Here is a 17313-nt window from a genome sequence, read left to right as displayed (position 1 = left end):
TGAGTAGCAAATGCCTCTCATTCTGCAAATCTTCAGAAAGCACTCCCTTGAAGGGCAACAGAAAGCAGAGCAGCAGCTGTAGGGTAACCTAATTGTAGATGGGCTTCGAATGTATCCAACTTAGTGAAAGTCTGGCTTACAACAAAAGCTTGTTACTTTCTTGATCATGCATTTAGGTTAGCTCAATTATGCACTTAATGGTTTTAATCCTGCAAAACTGCCACCCTCTCAAGGTCCTGCAGCAAATACACAGCTCGTGCTAGGCTCTCCTCTCACTTTTGCTGCCACTGGTGGTTTGCTTGATTGCTTTGTAGTAACATGCAAGCTGAACTGAGGGTGCTAGCAGCCCCAGGTGAAGACAGGACTATTGCTATGGTACTGTGCCCTAGAGCAGACTTAGATCAAGCAGCAACTGGTTTTTAGAAGGCACCCCCCACTCAATTTTGTGTTTTGAACAAGTCAAATATAAGGATGAACCAGGAATGTCACCTTTTGCAAATAGATTCCTGGAGCCAGCAAACTGATTCCCCCCCTCCACACATCTGATACAAACCACACCAGATTTTGCTGAGCCTACTGCCTGCGGAGCTGTGACACATCACAACTGGGAGTTACTAGCAAGACCTTTGAAGTGAATGGTAATTAATAAGCCACAGCTTTTCATTCCAGATTTCTGTCTCAAGTCTGTTGATTTAAAGCAGCCTGAACTATTCTTGGGAAGAATTCAGTAATTGAGCTAACCCAGGAGCAAGGTGAGACTTACAGAGTTGTTCAGTACATTGAAAAAGCCCAAAGGTAGCAAAGCTAGAATTAAACCAGTTGGTCTCCAATAGAAGGAAAAGAAAAAGCTAACAGCAGCCAGCCACTTGTTAGGGAACACAGCACTAGAAATACCTGACTCAGAGGGTGTAGCAGTCCTGTCCACAGCAGGCTTCTTACTGTGCAAGTAGGTATTTGGGTTAGTGGCTATTCAGTTTCAAGCACACTGCCATCTGAAGCTGCGCCTTTCCCGATTTAGGAATGCTTTGTGTTCATGTGCACAGGAATGGAATTCTGCAACTGCTGCAGACAATCCTTGCTCATTTACCTCTGCCCAGATGACTCAGCCTCCATCTCAGGGTTCCTTTGCCACCTGCAAACCTGGCCAGAGGCCTATGCAGAGAGCTGCTTCCACCCAAACCTGTGCAGGCAGTCAGATGTGATGTCAGTGATTCCAGCACGCAAACCTTTGACAGTAACAGTTCTTACTGCTCATCAAGGTAGGGTGCTTCAAGGTCTGTTCCTAATTAGCCAACAAGAGGAGCTCAGACACCACGCTACTAAGAATTTAAACCCCAGATACAGCCCTTGCTGTTCTGATTTACTGCCCAAGTTCCTGTTGTCTGCAACAGGTGGCCGAATGTAGGCTAATCTCTCACACTGCTGAGGCCCTCGCCACGGGGATCCCGACCTGGCCTCCCAAACCCCAGCCTGGTGGCAGGTGCAGCGGACACAGAGGAGAGCAGCACACAACTGAAGCAGTGTTTAAGGAATTTTTATTAAACCAAGAATTTTATAATCCAAATTACGGTTCCTGGCTCAGCTATCAATTCCCACTGTCAACTAAAACAGTGGTGATATTCCGAGCTTTTTCCACAGTAAAGAATTACAAAATTAAAGAAAGGAATGCTTTAAATTTTTTTGTTTTTTTTTTTTTTTCATTGTACTGTGCTGAAAATTCTTTTTTTTTCCCCCGGGTTTATAAAACATTAATTTGTCTTTTTTAATTTTTTACTATTTTTTTGTCATTTTAAATCAATAAGTAATCAAGGACTAGCACTCCTTTTACTAGCCCCGGCGTTGCTCTGTACATAAGCTTCAAAGTTTCCTTTCCTTTTTTTATTTCTTTTATATTTTTGCAATGTTTTTTTCTCAATATTTAATATTTTTTCCATGTTTAAATTGGTTTTTTCTTCGGTGAAGCGAAGTTCTAGGGTTGTAGTCCCGGATCTTTCTGCAAACAACAACAGGGGTGGTTAGGCTGGGAAGTCAAAGCCAGCACCTTCTCTTCTGACAGGCCTCCTCCCCCCCTCAGTGAGCCCTGCAGCACTTGGGTCAACCAAAGCTCTTCACAAGCAGTACCAGAGGTACCCTAGCTTTGGAGAGACATGCAAGCATCCCAAGTCTGTGACAGCTGGCAAGCCAAAACTGACTCTGGAGCTTAGCAGCAGCCTGCACAGCACAGCACTGACAACAGCTGCGCACAGTGGGGCATTTGGTACTGCAGCTAACTCGAGGGCAGGCCACCTCTGCTCAAGGCCAGCGCCCCAAGATTAAACCATCATGGAGCACACAGAGTAATGGTCTCAAAGTCAGTCTTAGTTCAAAGTGTCTCAAAGTGTCAAGTAGTCTCAAAGTGTCTTAGTTCAGGACTGACAACTTATCTCAGCACTTATCTCAGTGGGAAAGTATCACTACCAATAAACAAACAAGCAGCACTACAAAAGAATGAACTGTGGAAAAAACAACTCCAATTCTGTCTCCAAAAGGTTAAGGTTCAGAAATGAAATGACCAAGAAAAAAGAAGGTGTTAAGTAATCTAATGTGAAAGCAGGCAGCTTTCAACTGACAGCTACAGATGTGGAAAGGAAGTTCATAGGCAAAACCTAACTGGACTGCATGGAGGAGACTCCTGTTATCCTCAACATCACAACATTTCCCCCCTTTCACGACTGTACAAGCATCACCTTTTGCCTCTGTCGTGCAGATTTAATTAACCCCACAGAAGGCAATAAAGAAAAGCAGTGTTTTAACTGATACTAAAAGGCTATGCAGTTTAACTTTGAATTACTGTGTCATTCTGTATTCTGGCACTCATACCCAAATGACAGTCTATGAAAACCCAGTGTTCTAAGCTTACACCAACTCCACAAGTTCCTCTCCAACACACTGAGCAATACCATTTTACATCACTCCCCATTTTGCACACGTGCCTGTACCTGCAGCTACATTTGCTGCTAGCTTTAATGCCAGCTAAATGTGCAAGCCAAAATGCCAGCAGCGTTTTCTAACCAAGAGCTACAGGCCTGAGCACAAAATGTGTTTACAGCTGTGACTGTAGATGCTACCAGGCCTGGCAGCAACACTGCTGCCATGGCCTAAGCTCTATTGCCCCATCCCATCAAAGCACATGGTTCAGAACTTACTTATTAAACACTTGGAACCCCAGTGGGGTTATTAACTGCCTTTTGAGCAGCCTCTTTAGCTTGGTGGGCTTGTAGTACGGCTACAGCTTCATCAACCTGTGAAGTGAAAAAGACCACTCAGTAGGGAGAAGTGTGCAGTTACTGCATGTTCAAGTCCACCAGCCAGTTTAAATGCTGCACACAAACAATACCTGCTCTGGTACAAGGACAACATTGCAGTGCCAGTTGGTGCCAATCCAAGTCACTGCACCCTCTTGCCCTGGGCCAGCACTGCATTGCTGCAGCTCCACTGTGCCACCAGACACCTGTTCAACCAGTGTGGACTTCACTGCAGAGCACACCCACCTTCGAACGAAGAGACTCAGGAGACTCGAGCATGTGGAGGAGTTCAGAGTTGTCAATCTCCAGCAGCATCCCAGTGATCTTACCCGCCAGAGTGGGGTGCATGCTTTGGATGAGAGGGAAGAGACGTTCGCCTGCAGAGCAGAAAGATCACTGAGAAATCTCACCTGACAAACACAGCCTAGGATTTAAGGGCAAGCAAGCAGCTTGTTCTACTGCTGCAGCCATTCGTTCTGCACTTGAAGACTGATAAAAGAGTACAGCAACTGTCCTGCTACAAGGCTTGGAGAAAGGTGTTATGTACATACCTAACATCTGCTTTTGCTCTTGTGGAGGGGCAGAAGCCAACATGGAAGCAGTCAAGGGTTCCTGACCTTGCACATGGACAGCAGGCTGTAAATGAACACCATTTCAAAATTAAAGTCTAGTTCACAATTAGGTGCATCTTCAAATACCCAAGGCTCCACAGCTCAGCATGAACACTGCCTGCACTGTCAGGAACAGAGGGGAAATTACAACTACTGCAAGCAAACAGTGCTGGTTACAGCTGGAGGTTAGCATCAACTGCTCTGCTGTGGAACACACAGAACCAGAGTTCAGGCTGAGGTATCAAGCAGCTGGAAAACATGAAGCAACACAGGATCACATGTGAACTTGAGGTGTACTTAACCCCCCCAAGGCTCTGCTGCCACAGTGCAGAGCCTGAATTCTACAGTAACAAAGATGACCTCTAAGGCTAAGTGCCCCCTCTGGCAGCTTCCTCTGCAAAAGCTGCTGTCAGGACTCACCTGCTGCATGGCAACCTGTGGCTGTGTGTTGAGGTGCTGCTGAGGGTTGCGGACGCCCGCGGCGTATTTGTACTGCGGGACTGTGCGGACAGGAGTGGCGGCAGTGGCTGCTGCTGCGGGGCGCGGGCCCATGGTCTGCGTCGATGTATTGGCTGCAAGCACAGGGCAGCGTTGCAGTTAGTGTGCACCAGCTACCAAAACCCAGCAACCAGCCCCGGGGGACACCCAGCGGGGGAGTCACATTACAGATGCCTCTCGGTAGCACTGTCAGCTGTCACAACACTGCTCAGAGCCGAAGGGTCCACCTCTGACATCTGCTGGGTGTCACCTCCCAGTCACTTCACTCATTAACTGGCTTTTTGTACATGCTACTGAAATAATGTGAGCAAACCACCACCTTGGCTGAGCATTCCTGAAACTCTAACTTCAAACATCACTATTTCCTGAGCACATCAACAGGTGCCCTAAAACAGGTATTTTCATGAAGGAGACAGCTACAAATACTGCTGCCTGCCACAGCCAGAGAATGCAGAGTGCATGGCAAGCAGATCTGGTTCTCTCAGGGATGTGCAGATTCTCATACCTCACACTGACAAAATAGTGAGAGCTAGAATTCTCTCATCTTGGTATCACAAGTTGCTCAGGGATGTGTAGGGCTGGCAGTAGCTGCCAGTAACAATCCTGAGGTATTATTAAAATGCATACTAAAGGTGAAAAAAGGCTCATGCTGAAGAAATGGCACTGCAGCAGCAATCACTGCCAGGCCAGCATTTACAACAGCTACTAGAAGGTGATACTAGCTCACTCATTTAGTAAGAGCCTGAAAAGGAGGGAAGTGTTACCACATGCCATGTTGAACTTAAATGCTTTTGAGAGCCCACATGGAATCAGCAGTATTAAACCCTGAAGTCTAATACTTCAGTGTGCATAAAGGGAACTCACCAACACGTTGTGTAGACATAACTCGTGGGACTTGTGAAGCTGGTCTCATGGTACTGAAGGGTGGTCTGGGTGCTGCTGGGCGGATAGCACCAGGCATGTTCTGGAATGCTGTGTTGGACAGAAAGCACAGGAAAAGTCACATGGTGGAACACCCACTGGTTAAGAGTCCAGAAGTGACACCACCAACGTGACACAAGACTGACAAGGGTATCACATCAAAAGTGCAAAAGAAAGCTCTGGAGCTGACGGCAACCACGGGGAGCAGGAAGGAGAGGACTTACGATGAGGTCTGGCACCCTGAGCAGTCCAGCGAGGACTAGGTCTGGCAAGCTGGGCAAGCTGGTTGGTGGGATAGTATGCAGCACGGTTCTGAGTCTGTCACAAAACACAGTGTGGCACTTAGCTTGGGAGAGCACACTCAGCACTCAGCTTTTGCTATGAAATCAGACTGCTGAAATGCTGGGCACGTGCCAGCAACTGTATTTACCGTTCTGTCTGACCGGATTTTCACACAGCACAGTTCTGCTCCTCATCTCTACACCTACCTGTGGGATAGCTGCCATGAAGTAACCTGAAGGAGGTGCTGGCTGGTAGGGATTGATGACAGGGTTAGGTACTGCTCTCACAGTTGCCATTCTCTGCATATACTGGTTGGTGAGGTGAGCTTGGCGCTCTTCTTTACGCTGGGCTAGAGCTACATACAATGGTTTAGTAGCCACAATTCTACCATTCATTTCTGTGACAGCTTTGGTGGCTTCTTCTGGTGATGAAAAGCACACGAATCCAAACCCTTTGCTGCGGCCACCTTCCATCATGACCTGTCAACACAAAGCAGACTTTTACAACAAAAGAAGGCCCTATCTGCTAGACCCACACGAGTTTCTTTTGGCAGCCTGCTGCAAGTGACACCACAGGTTTCTGTTCTGAATTGATTTCTAAGAAGGAGTATCACTGATTGATAGCTGTTTTCTGAATGCAGGTGAAAATGCCAGCGATGAGCACATTACTGCACTGCAAAGATGCCATTTTCCTCTCACTAGTATCAGCACTCAGCTTATTTCAGGAAAGAGTGATCATAGTTTAGCCTGAGATGGACAATCATCCAGAAGGCAGATACCAAGGTACACAGCAGTGAGCAGCAGTGGTTGAGTGAGTGGGTCACACCTGTTAGTCCATGAAATAAATGCCCCTTCCCTGTCCACTTTCAGAGGAGGAACAAGCACAAGCTCCAGGCCTCACCTTTGCACTGGTGATTGTTCCAAATGGGGAGAACTCTTTCCGCAGACGCTCATCATCAATGCCATCATCCAGGTTTTTCACATAAAGGTTGACACCCTACAAAAAAAGGCAAGTGATTTTAGAGAGCAAATGGCCATGGTAAATATAAAAAAGAATCAGTAAGCCCTCTTGCACTGAAACTGCACCTGGTATCTGGTGATCCTGTCCTGCTTCATCTGCTCGAACTTGCGCTTCAGCTCCGTCTGCCTTTCCACCTTTTTCTGAGCCCGGCCAACGTAGATTTGTTTCCCATTGAGCTCTTTCCCATTCATCTCATCCACAGCCTTCATTAATGAACAAGAGGTTAGAAGTGTTTTGTATTCCAGGTGTTCAGGCATACAAAAACAAAAGGTAATTTAAAGATACAGTGACATCAGGACTCCAGAAAGAGAGCCAATCCATCTAGCTGAGATTAAACACCCCAAAGCTTCCCCCTTGCCTGCTTTGAGTGTGCTTCTGGGTGAGTAAGGAAAAGTCACAAGCAGCAAAGAAACTTTTATTGTAGGAAGTGGGGCAAAAAACCCCAAACCAATCAGCAAGTCACAGAATGAGGAACTACTTCTCCAGCCTGACCTTGCTAAAGGCAGAGAAAAGAGCACCAAGGAAGCTGAAGAGCTCATTCACATGACCTCAGTTCTGTAAAGTAACACCTGAAACTGTCCTGTCAGAGGTTCTCCTGTGTTAAGCCAAAGCTGGCATATTTGGCCTTTTAAAAATCTTTATGAAGGAAATACTTCAAGAAAATGTGAACTTTTTTCCCTTTATGCTGCTTGGAGTTACAACCACTAAGACGTGAAACTCTGGCACAGATATATTCAATTCATTTAAACCCAGAACTCACCACTTTGATGTGTGTTTTCCTGATCAAAGCCATTAAACACATTTACTGAGCTATTAGAATTTTATGTTATTTTGAACACCCAACCTGGTGTTCTAACTACTGTAAGAGGAAGAATTCATCAGGGAACGTGTGCAAGACTGAACAATGCAGATACAAGACAGGATTCGTGCTAATCTCTTGCTTGTGTACTTGCAGTACTGACAAACCACAAGCATGCCTTTTGAAAGCAAACTTCATTTGCTGCCTTGATTTGTTCTGTGTGTTTTTCTCCTGATGCTATGCCCCCTACTGCCACAGCCAACTGCTTCCTCAAAGCAGCCAGCTGACAAAGGCTGAAGTTATGCAGCACGCTGGCATGCCGTAGGCATGAATTCAAAGTATCTTCCAAAGATACTCTTCAGAGTAGAGCCGACATTTTCTTACAGCTGTGCCAAACATGCTCCATAAACCCAACAACCTCCCTGCTGACTTTGCAGTGCTGAAGTTTGAAAACACAATCCCTTCTGTCCTGCACAAATGTTTTGTGCAACCACACTGGATTCAGTGATTCATCTGGGTTCTGCAGAGCTGTAATAATGTACTGTGCTTGCATGTTGCCCAGCACGAGGGAGTCCAAATCTCATCCAGAGCTTTAAGCCTAACTACCACAGGTTATTAATCAGGATTCCCTGTTTTCACACCAGTTCCAGCTCTGCAGTGTCTTGACTGAAGAAGCTCCTCAAATCAACTGTCATGAGCTTCTAAGCAAGCATTCTGAATGACAGAAACTATGCCAAGTCATTCAGGAAGCAGACACCTGTTGGTGCAGTGTCCCTGCCCAACTGAACAACTCTGAACGAATGGACAAGATTTAAAAGCACTCAATGCAACAGATTATTTGGGTCTCAGTTACAGAATTCTTATCATGAAATCCAAATTCTTACTTTTTGGGCATCTTCATGTCTTTCAAAGCTAACAAAGCCAAAGCCTTTGGACTTTCCACTCTCGTCGGTCATAACTTTCACACTTAGGGCAGGACCTAGGAAAAGAGAATTAAATGCTAATGCTTAGTAGAGTACATTGGGAACATCCTGTCCACAGCACTTAGCACTGAGATTGTTTCATCTGCATGACAAAGCACTGCTGCATCAATGGAAGTATCTAGCAAACGTGACCCATTAATAGAAAACTGACAGTGTGCTCTGATGCTCAACTTCAGCCATTATGGCTAAGCCTACCCAGCCACCTCTCGAAGGCAGCAGCTCCCAGCCTCAGCTGAGACAGGTTTTACCAGCTGCATTTGTTAGTGCTTCAACCACAGACCCCAGCACTGGAAAGCAATTTCTGGTAAATGTTGCTTAGGGACTGCTATAGAGTATCTCATACATGAGCCTTTGTCTTGCTTTACACCATATCCACTGGAGCACAACAAAAGCACGCAGGAAAGGAAACAACAAAACAGCTGAGCCTGGAAATCAGTCACAGAATGTCAGGGGTTGGAAGGGACTGTGCCCTACAAACTAGATGAAGGAGTTTGCCATTTCCTGTTTGGATGGTGACACATCCCATACTTTAATGGGGCACAATCATCTGCCTGCTGGAATTCTGCTCTGTGCACAACAGCTTCCCTGGAGAGGTTCCCTGTAATTTTGTGTTTGCTCAACAGTGCAACTGGACAATGAAAGCAGAGTTGCTCTGAGTAAGGAGAAGTCTGCAGGTCATCAAAGCAGTTGCAAACTCACTTGTCATGTATCCTGTAGTGAATTCTTAACATCAGCCTGTACTGAAACACTTCCATTTGCAACTTTAAAACATGTGCAAAACCCACTCAAAAGACTGTTTGGGCCCATTATTGGTAAGAGTTCTGCTGGCAGGATTACATCTGCTGCCTGTCCTCTTTAAATTCTGGAGTGGATGTCACTGCCCTCTGGATATGACACTGGAATTAAGAACCAGCTTTTCAGTACAGCTTTAATCTTTAAATCAACACCAGCCAGCCAGCTGAACCTTCTGTTGTAAGGCACTGCACAGGTAAGATACAAGAAGCACCCTGAAGCTCACTCATGTTTATATAAACTTAGAGTTTAAGACATTACCAAACTTGCCAAAGAGTTCCTTAAGTCTCTCATCATCCATGTCTTCTCCAAAATTCTTGATGTAAACGTTGGTGAATTCCTTTGCTCTGGCTCCAAGCTCTGCCTCGCGTTCCTTGCGGGATTTAAACCTTCCAACAAATCTAATTGCAGGAAGACAAAACAGGGTAGATTGAAGCAAGTCTGTCAAGGAGAACATTTGACTTAACCAGCCTCACTGTTCATATCACTCATGAAATTCCTCAGATAAATCTTTACCATGGAACTCCACTGAAAAATGAGTGTCGGTGTCCTCTGCTCCATTGCTGTGCCTGCCACAGCTACCAGCACAATGATGCTGTCCCCACTGCTGAGACTCTTCACCCAGACCAAACAACCTTCCACAACAGGAGCTGAGCAGTGGGAGAGCTTTAGGTAGAGGGGCTAAAGAGAAGCTCTGGATGTCAGCACAATCCTCCTGCCATTCTGGGGGCACCTACCATTCTCCAGCTCAGCAAGGGATGTATAAATGCTCCCATTCCCACTCTCACACTCCTTCCAGCTTATCCAAGGGGTTTTTGTGTGTTTTGGGGGTTTTGGTGGTTTGTTTTGTTGGGTTTTTTAACTGTGGGCTTGGGGCTTTTCCATTTGTTGGGCTGGCTTCCTTCCTTAAGTAAGCATAGGAAAATAAATAGTTCAACTTGCTTTTGAGTGAAATCCCACTGCAACTGAGCTGCGAACACCCAAGGTGGGTTCACACCATCAGAGAAAGGACACAAGCTGAACACAACACTCTGCAATCCAAGGAGCTGCTCTGGTATAGATGTGGCATGGCTAATGTTGATTTCTGACTGCAGGAGACTTTTGCTCTCACATCTTTTATATTGTCCAACTTTATAGTTCTAAATCTGACAAATCCAGTAAGGTAGCACACAGTAACTCCATACTTTAACCTTTGAGTAACACCTCACTCAAATTAAGCAAGGATTAATTTAGCAAGGTTGTATATAAAGATGAGAGTCGAGTAAAAACCTCCACAGCATGCCAGCTGAACACAGAACAAGCAGGAGAATTAAAGCTTCAAAACATCTTCTCCCTGTATGTGGCTTGATCACCCACCTCTACATGTAAAAATGATCCATGATGGCAAACTCAAACTGATTTGTTACTTTTCCCAAGCCCTCTGATGTATGTACAGAGTTGTTCTTTTGCAACTATACCAAATACTGTAATGATCCCTTAGGTATAGCTGAGGGACAGGCACCCTTCCCCCAGCCTAGGTAACACCAATCAAACAGCCAAATAACTTCTGTTCCTACAGCACAGCACAGTGCCAACACTCAGAACAGCATTCCTGTAGTTCTATTTGCTGCTCTTGCCTAGATATGCCTGTTAACAGCCATGCACATAAAAACCTCAGGACATCCTGACTGCTCTTCAGGACTGAGTGACTCTGGAGTTTAGAGTTTCAACCAAAAAAGGAATAGTGTACCTACCTCAGAACTCTTACAAAGTATTAATTGGAGTACCCTGTCCATTGTATTTTACTTCAGTTAAGATCAGAAGCCCAGAGGACCTCCCAAATCCTCCCTGCAGCACTGGCCTGTAAGACAACTAATAGAGCAGCTTTTTCCCCCAAGAGTCCACTGCTAGCCTTTCTGAACTCACTCTGCCTTCCCAACAGGCAGGATGCCATTCCTAGTGCTCCTAGCAGTAGGATTCTAAACGCTCTGCCCAAGCAGCTGTGTTTCCTCGGTGGGCTCCAGGCAGCTGTGGCTGGCAGCCGGGGCGCAGGCGGCGGTGCCCAGGCGGTACTCACACTTTGCGGTCGTTCAGCAGCATGCCGTTCATCTTCTCAATGGCTCGCTCGGCAGCTTCCTGTGTCTCAAAGTGTACAAACCCATAGCCCTTGGAGCCGTTCTCATCGCACACCACCTGTTAAAGAGAGCCTCACTGTAACACCCCTGGACCCTCTGCACCGCGGCTGGAGGGGGGCTGGTGTGGCACTGCCGCTCCGCACTGACCTTGCAGGACAGGATGTTCCCAAAGGCAGAGAAGGTGTCGTACAAAGCTTTGTTGTCGATCGATTTGTCCAGGTTCTTGATGAAGATGTTCCCTACACCACTCTTGCGCAGAGATGGATCGCGCTGAGACCACATGATGCGCACTGGCTTGCCCTTGATGACGTCGAAGTTCATGGTATCCAAAGCTCGTTCAGCTGGAAAACACACCACGGGATCAGCAGGGAACACAGAAGCTATCTCAGCAAGCACACAAGGGGCTTCTCAAGTAGGACTCTCTGAGGTGCACACCTGAACCCCCAGCACAATACACCCCCCACTGCTTTGTGCAAGTAAAACTGGCAAAATGCTCCGCAGCAGAAGCTGCACTTAGCAAGTCAGCTGACGGAGCTGCAGAAACCCCAGCAGCCTAAAGGACTGGATCCCACAAGATAGCATGGAGAAGAGGTATCCAGTAATGGGAGTGACAACCTATCCCACAGGAGAAAAGTTCGACCGTGTAGATGCATCTTGCATCAATAAAGATGCCTTTAGGAGTAAAAGCTGTGCCTGTATGAGGCCTTTTGCAGACATTAGCATAACCACTGCCACACACCAACACCCCTCAGCTGACAACATTCATTTGCTAGGTACAGTTCATGCCTGCTTCACACAGCTCTCCTCAGTGACAAAGATGATGTGTGATGGACTTGCAGGCAACAGGCTGTTCCAAGAGATTTAAACTCAGCACGTACTTGATTTTGAAAATCTGACGTTAGGCAGCGATTAGAGGCTCGTGCTGAAGCACACAGAAGTGCAGTGAAGGAGCAACCACTAAGAGCACAAAATGAAGCGACATAAACCACATTTTGTTACTCCAGGGGAGAACTCCAGAACTCACTCTTCAAAACCTGAATTTAAGATCTCAGTGTATTTCAGGGGGAAGTTTCCAAATGCCCTTTCAAAGCAACAAGGTATCTGATATTTTAAGTCGACAAGGTGTTTTAGGAAGGACCAGCAACATTTCTCCAATGTGGCAAACATTTATGACCTTCTGCACTAGCTCCTGCTCATTACTGTTCCTGCAGGTCTGGAGGAACACTGAAGGAAGTCCCCACATAAAGAGTTGAAGTCCACACCCATTGGTACCAATTCTTTTCACTGCAAGTTGCATGTAGCAGAGCAGTATGATGTGAACAGGAACCATGTCAGTTAATGGCTTTTCTTAGGGGGACTGAGGGCTAAACACGTTGTGAAAATCCTTATTTGGTGTTTTTGTTGTGTGCTGGTTTTATCTGTAGCTATGTTGTTGGGTATGGTAGCTGAAGAAAATGAGCAGCCAGCCTCTGGTTCAGCTGGAGCACCACCTTCCTGACCTGAGAAAGACATCTGTCCAAGTTCATGAGCGAGACATCTAACATTTTGTTGTACAGCTGTTGATACTATTACCATATTCATATGACAGTATCAAGTCAAGAACTGATTCAGGCTGCAGCCACCACAAAATGTAAGCCTTGCCAGTCTTTCAAGTACAGTAACAAAGCTTTCACAAACTTTAATAGAAATGAAACAGGAGACACTCATTAAAAAGCATTGAAAATCTTTTACATTACAGAAGGAAAAAAACCCAAACCCCATGAGAGTGGTATCAGACTGGCCACAACAGAAGCACCAAATGCCTTGGTACTGCCCTGGAAGTCATTAGAATTATTACTGCCAGCACCAGCAAAAGTGCCAGCAACAAACAGTTCATTATTTCCAGAAGTAGCAACAAGGCTTCCTTCACTAGGAAAGAGGCTTTTCCAATTCGTGCTAATTGCTTCTAGAATAATCCTGATACTCCTCACAAATTTCTATGCCTGGACACATTTCCACACGTCTGCCTCCAGCCGGGTCCCTGCTGGCCCCCGTACACCACCACGCTGGGCTAAGGGTGAGCACCTGTCTTGGATCAATGCATGTGCTTCACCCAGACAAGGGCAGTTCTTTTCATCATCTTCATCTCATCTCACAGGGCACAAGGAAATTAAGGATTTCTGCTTGACCATCGCTACACTGTAATTCCACAATGGGTTTTTGCTAGAAACATCTCCAGCCAGGTACAAGCCACTCTCATTAAAATTCGTAACTAGTAAGACTGGCTTCTTTTCATTACATTCCAGCTGCATGATAGTTAGCAAGAGGCAATTGCACTCAGTAGTTAACTTGTTACCAAGTGGACACACCTACCCTTGCTGTACTTCTGCTGATTGTGCTGGAGCTCTTACTGAATGAGTCACCAGTTCCCATTTCAGCCGTGAGCGACTGGACACTCCACTTTAGAACAATTTCCGAAGCACCCTGAATGTGCTTGCTGCTCAACTGTGCTACAAAGGCACAAAGCAGCAGCTGAAAATTAATAAACCTCTGGAAACATTTCAAGCCTCTGCAGGGAGAAGCGCAGCTACAGATTACTCAAGAGTATTTCTAGGTTAGTGATTTCAAACAAGACTTGCTTGAGTTTCACTCTGGACTATGACTCAAAGCTCGGCAGTGTCACGGCTGTGAAGTGTGTGCACGCCTCACACGTGTCATCAGGCTTCACCAGCTTTTGGAAGGGCTCTGAGCACCTTCCTCTACATACAAACACACCTTCCAAGGCCTCTCCAAGCCTGAGCTAGCTGTTTCTAGCTGTTACTAACAAGAATAGCACTAGACACAGCTAAGAGTTAGGCTAAAGAAAGAAAAGGCAGCTAGCCCAGAATCAAAACAAAGTGTTACTGTAATAACCACTCATCCCCAGAGCTATTTCAAGGTTGCACTAAATGGATAGAATGATCTATAAAAAACAAACCTCAGTAAATGCTTTCTAGGCACTTGCCAGGCACACCAAATTCAGCCTCATCTCAGTCCATCTCAACTAGTGGTGCCAGATACATGCCAGATGCAAAGTTTGATACAGAGCAGAAATACTTTCAGCTGGACTGGCCTAGGTGTAGAGCACACTAAGTGTTCCTCCCACAGTCTGGAAAATCCTCCCAACACGTGGAGCAGCAGCATGTTCATAAGAGGCATGTTCTGAGGTGAAAAACCTGTGTTTGTTTCCATACTTCACTAATTACAAACTAAGTCATAAAACGTGGGGTTGGACTGGTTGCTCAACTACAGAGCTTTAGCTTAACCTTCTGCAGCTCCTGCTTTGACCCCATCCTACCACAGCACTAAATGGTGCTAATCCCTTTTTTTGGTGGCTTTGAGAGTAAACTGCAGGTTTGTGTGGAGTGGAAGCAAAGGATCTTAAAGTAAGCCTTCAAATAATTTTATCCTAAGCAATGGCAGAATAAACTGAAAGCCTTCCCCAGCAGATAGCTGAGCACAGGTGAGCCACCAGCCTATTCAACAGAGGGGGCAGGAACTTTTACCACTTACATACAGGTGTCACAGGCACACCAAAGCCTGTTCTGAATATGGCTACAGACCAAAGCCTGTCTTGAACGCCACAATCCAACTGCTTAGGAAGTTTGTAATTCCCATCTCCCACTTCCACACCATCAAAACTGAAACCATTATAAGGACAAGCAGTTTACTTCGTATCAAGTATGCTCTGGTTGGCAGGAGCATTATGTTTTTCTTTTGATAGTACCCCAGGAAAGTTAGAATGTGTTGAGTTCTTCTGTGGAAGCAAGCCCAAGACGAACAAAACCGGATGCCTAACTTAAGAAAACCGTGCCCAGAAGTACACGGTAAGTGTCTTTACTGACACAAGTTTAGAGAACCAACAACTCGTCCTGCGAAGCAAGTTTAATAAAGCGCAGCTTGGGAGAGAAATACAGCGTCAGGCAGTTTAGTGGCAAGAGGAATGGCTCAGGACACAGCTTGCTGCAGGAAGAGCGGGCAAAGGAGGCCCAAGGCAGCGCACCCCCTCCCCACACGTGACAGCCCTGCCATGGTGCCTTAGGGTATTGTGCTCGGGCCTGCGCTTTGCCCGGACGGCTGCGAAACTCCCGAGCCGAGCCGGTACGTCCTACTTCCTTCTTTTGGCCTCTTACTCACTCAAACACACCCAGCTCCTGCGCAGTCATTAAAAGGTGCTAATGACTGCGAGCGTTCTCGAGGCCGGCCTTCATTTCGCATTCCTGCTGCGGCCGCGCACCACCGTGCCGGTCTGTGGAGACTCCCTCCCCTCCCCGCGGCCTCCGGGAGCCGCAGCCACCCGGGGCAGCTCCGCCAGGCCTCGGCCTTTTCGGCGAGGGCGCCGGGGCCCTTCCTCTCCCACGGCCGGGGCCCAGCGCCGGCTTTCGGTTGCCGGCGGCGGGCCGCGGAAGCGCCTCCCCACCCCGCCCCGCTCCCCGCCACGAGGCGCGGGCGGCCCCGGGCCGCGTGTCAGCCAGCGGCGGCCCCGCCGCCAACTTCCCCCCGCGCGGCGGCAACTTCGCCCCGTCCCGGCAACGCCAACACCGGCCCCGGGAACGCCCGGCCCGGGAAAATGGATGCGGGGCGGGCGGGGTGGGGGGGGGGAAGCGGCGCCGAGCCCAGGTGGGGGCGGGGGAGAAACATGGCTCCTGTGCCGGCGGCCGCCCCAGCTCGCCCCTCGCCGCCTCGCCCGCCCATCCCCGACCCCTTCCCCGCGGCCCAGCCCCCGGCCACTCACCGTCGGCGGGCTGCTGGAAGTTGACATAGGCGTAGCCGAGCGACCGGCGGGTGATCATGTCCCTGCAGACGCGGATGGAAAGGATGGGCCCAGCAGGGCTGAACTTCTCGTAGAGCATGGCCTCCGTCACGTCGGGGTGTAGGTCCCCCACGTAGAGGGAGGCCATAGGGTAGCTGGGGGCGCTGGGGTTCATCCTGCCGCCGTCTCCAGGCGCTGGAGGGCAAGGGGGGGGCGCTGACGAGGCGAGGAGGCCGCGGCGGCCCGGCGGTCCGTGAAGGCAGGGACCGGCGGTGTCGGCGTGGGGAAGGGGGCACTCCGGAGGCGGATTCGAAACTTAACGGCCGCGAGAGGCGGATGCGCGGCGGCGGGTGGAACCGGTGGGAGGGGGTCTGGCTCACTCTGTGCCGGGCCTGGTGAAGGTGGCGGCGGCGGCGGCGGCGGCTGCTGCTGGCCTCGGCGGGGGTCAGGCTCGCTCTGTGTCTCCTCTCGGCTGCGCCGGGTCCGGGGGCTTCGCTTCACCGGGTTATTTTTTTATCAAACCGGCCGGTTGCAGAAGGTTGTCGGAAGATGGAGTAGGGAAGGGTTTTTTTTAGAGATTTTTTAGGATTTTTTGATTTTTTTTGTCTTTTTTATATTTTTAGTAATAAATGGTGCGGCGGGGCCGGGCCGGCGTGTCCGGGTGTCCGGAGCACACGCACTGCGCACACAGCTCCGACGGCGGCCGGGGGACAAGGGGGAGGCCGCCGCCCCGGCCGCGCACTATATATACCCGCCCCGCCCCCACCCGCCCCCACCGCACCGCACGCCACGCACCGACGGCGCGCACAGCGCAGGCGCCGCCGCGGGGGGGGGCGGAGAGACGCCCGGCGCCGGCGCCCAGCGAGGGAAGCAGCAGCTCTGGCGCATGCGCCGGGGCCGCCGTGGGGAAAGCGCCGGGAGGGAGCGCGCTTGCGCCAGCTCACGTCACGAGGGCCGTCGGGGCCCGGCGGCAGGGCGCAGGCGCGCGTGCCGGCGCACATGTGCGCGGCCGAGGGGCGCCGCGGGGAGGGGGCCGGGTCAAGGGGTGCCTGCTGTGCAGCGAGCGGGCCGGTGGCATCGGGCGCTGCGTGTGTGTGTGTGTGTATGTGTGGAGGGTGTCAGCAGCCGTGCGCGTGCGCACCGCTCCCCGCGCCCCTCGGGCCGCCCGTGCAAGGAGCAGGCGGGCGCGCGCGGGCAAGGAAGGTCGCGTGCCGGCCGGAAGAGGCTGTTCCCCGCCG

General features: G+C 49.0%; 1 protein-coding gene across 1 annotated transcript; it reads right to left on the bottom strand.

Annotated features, from left to right (window-relative positions):
• Positions 1-1518: 1518 nt before the first annotated feature.
• Positions 1519-16804, bottom strand: PABPC1 (poly(A) binding protein cytoplasmic 1). The gene is made up of 15 exons (XM_068161144.1): positions 16058-16804; positions 11452-11645; positions 11247-11362; positions 9452-9591; positions 8300-8394; positions 6682-6819; positions 6497-6592; positions 5803-6075; positions 5539-5632; positions 5258-5365; positions 4316-4467; positions 3836-3920; positions 3531-3661; positions 3186-3281; positions 1519-1993 (listed from the first exon to the last, which is right to left on the bottom strand). Exons 1-14 carry the CDS (start codon positions 16248-16250, stop codon positions 3189-3191), a joined length of 1908 nt encoding a protein of 635 aa, XP_068017245.1. The 5' UTR covers positions 16251-16804; the 3' UTR covers positions 1519-1993; positions 3186-3188.
• Positions 16805-17313: the final 509 nt, after the last annotated feature.

Source organism: Melanerpes formicivorus, unplaced genomic scaffold (genome assembly GCF_026170545.1).
Source record: "Melanerpes formicivorus ecotype bairdi unplaced genomic scaffold, bMelFor1.0.p_v2 SCAF_56, whole genome shotgun sequence".
In the NCBI taxonomy this organism is placed as follows: Eukaryota; Metazoa; Chordata; class Aves; order Piciformes; family Picidae; genus Melanerpes; species Melanerpes formicivorus.
This window is presented reverse-complemented; position numbering and strand designations above follow the sequence as displayed.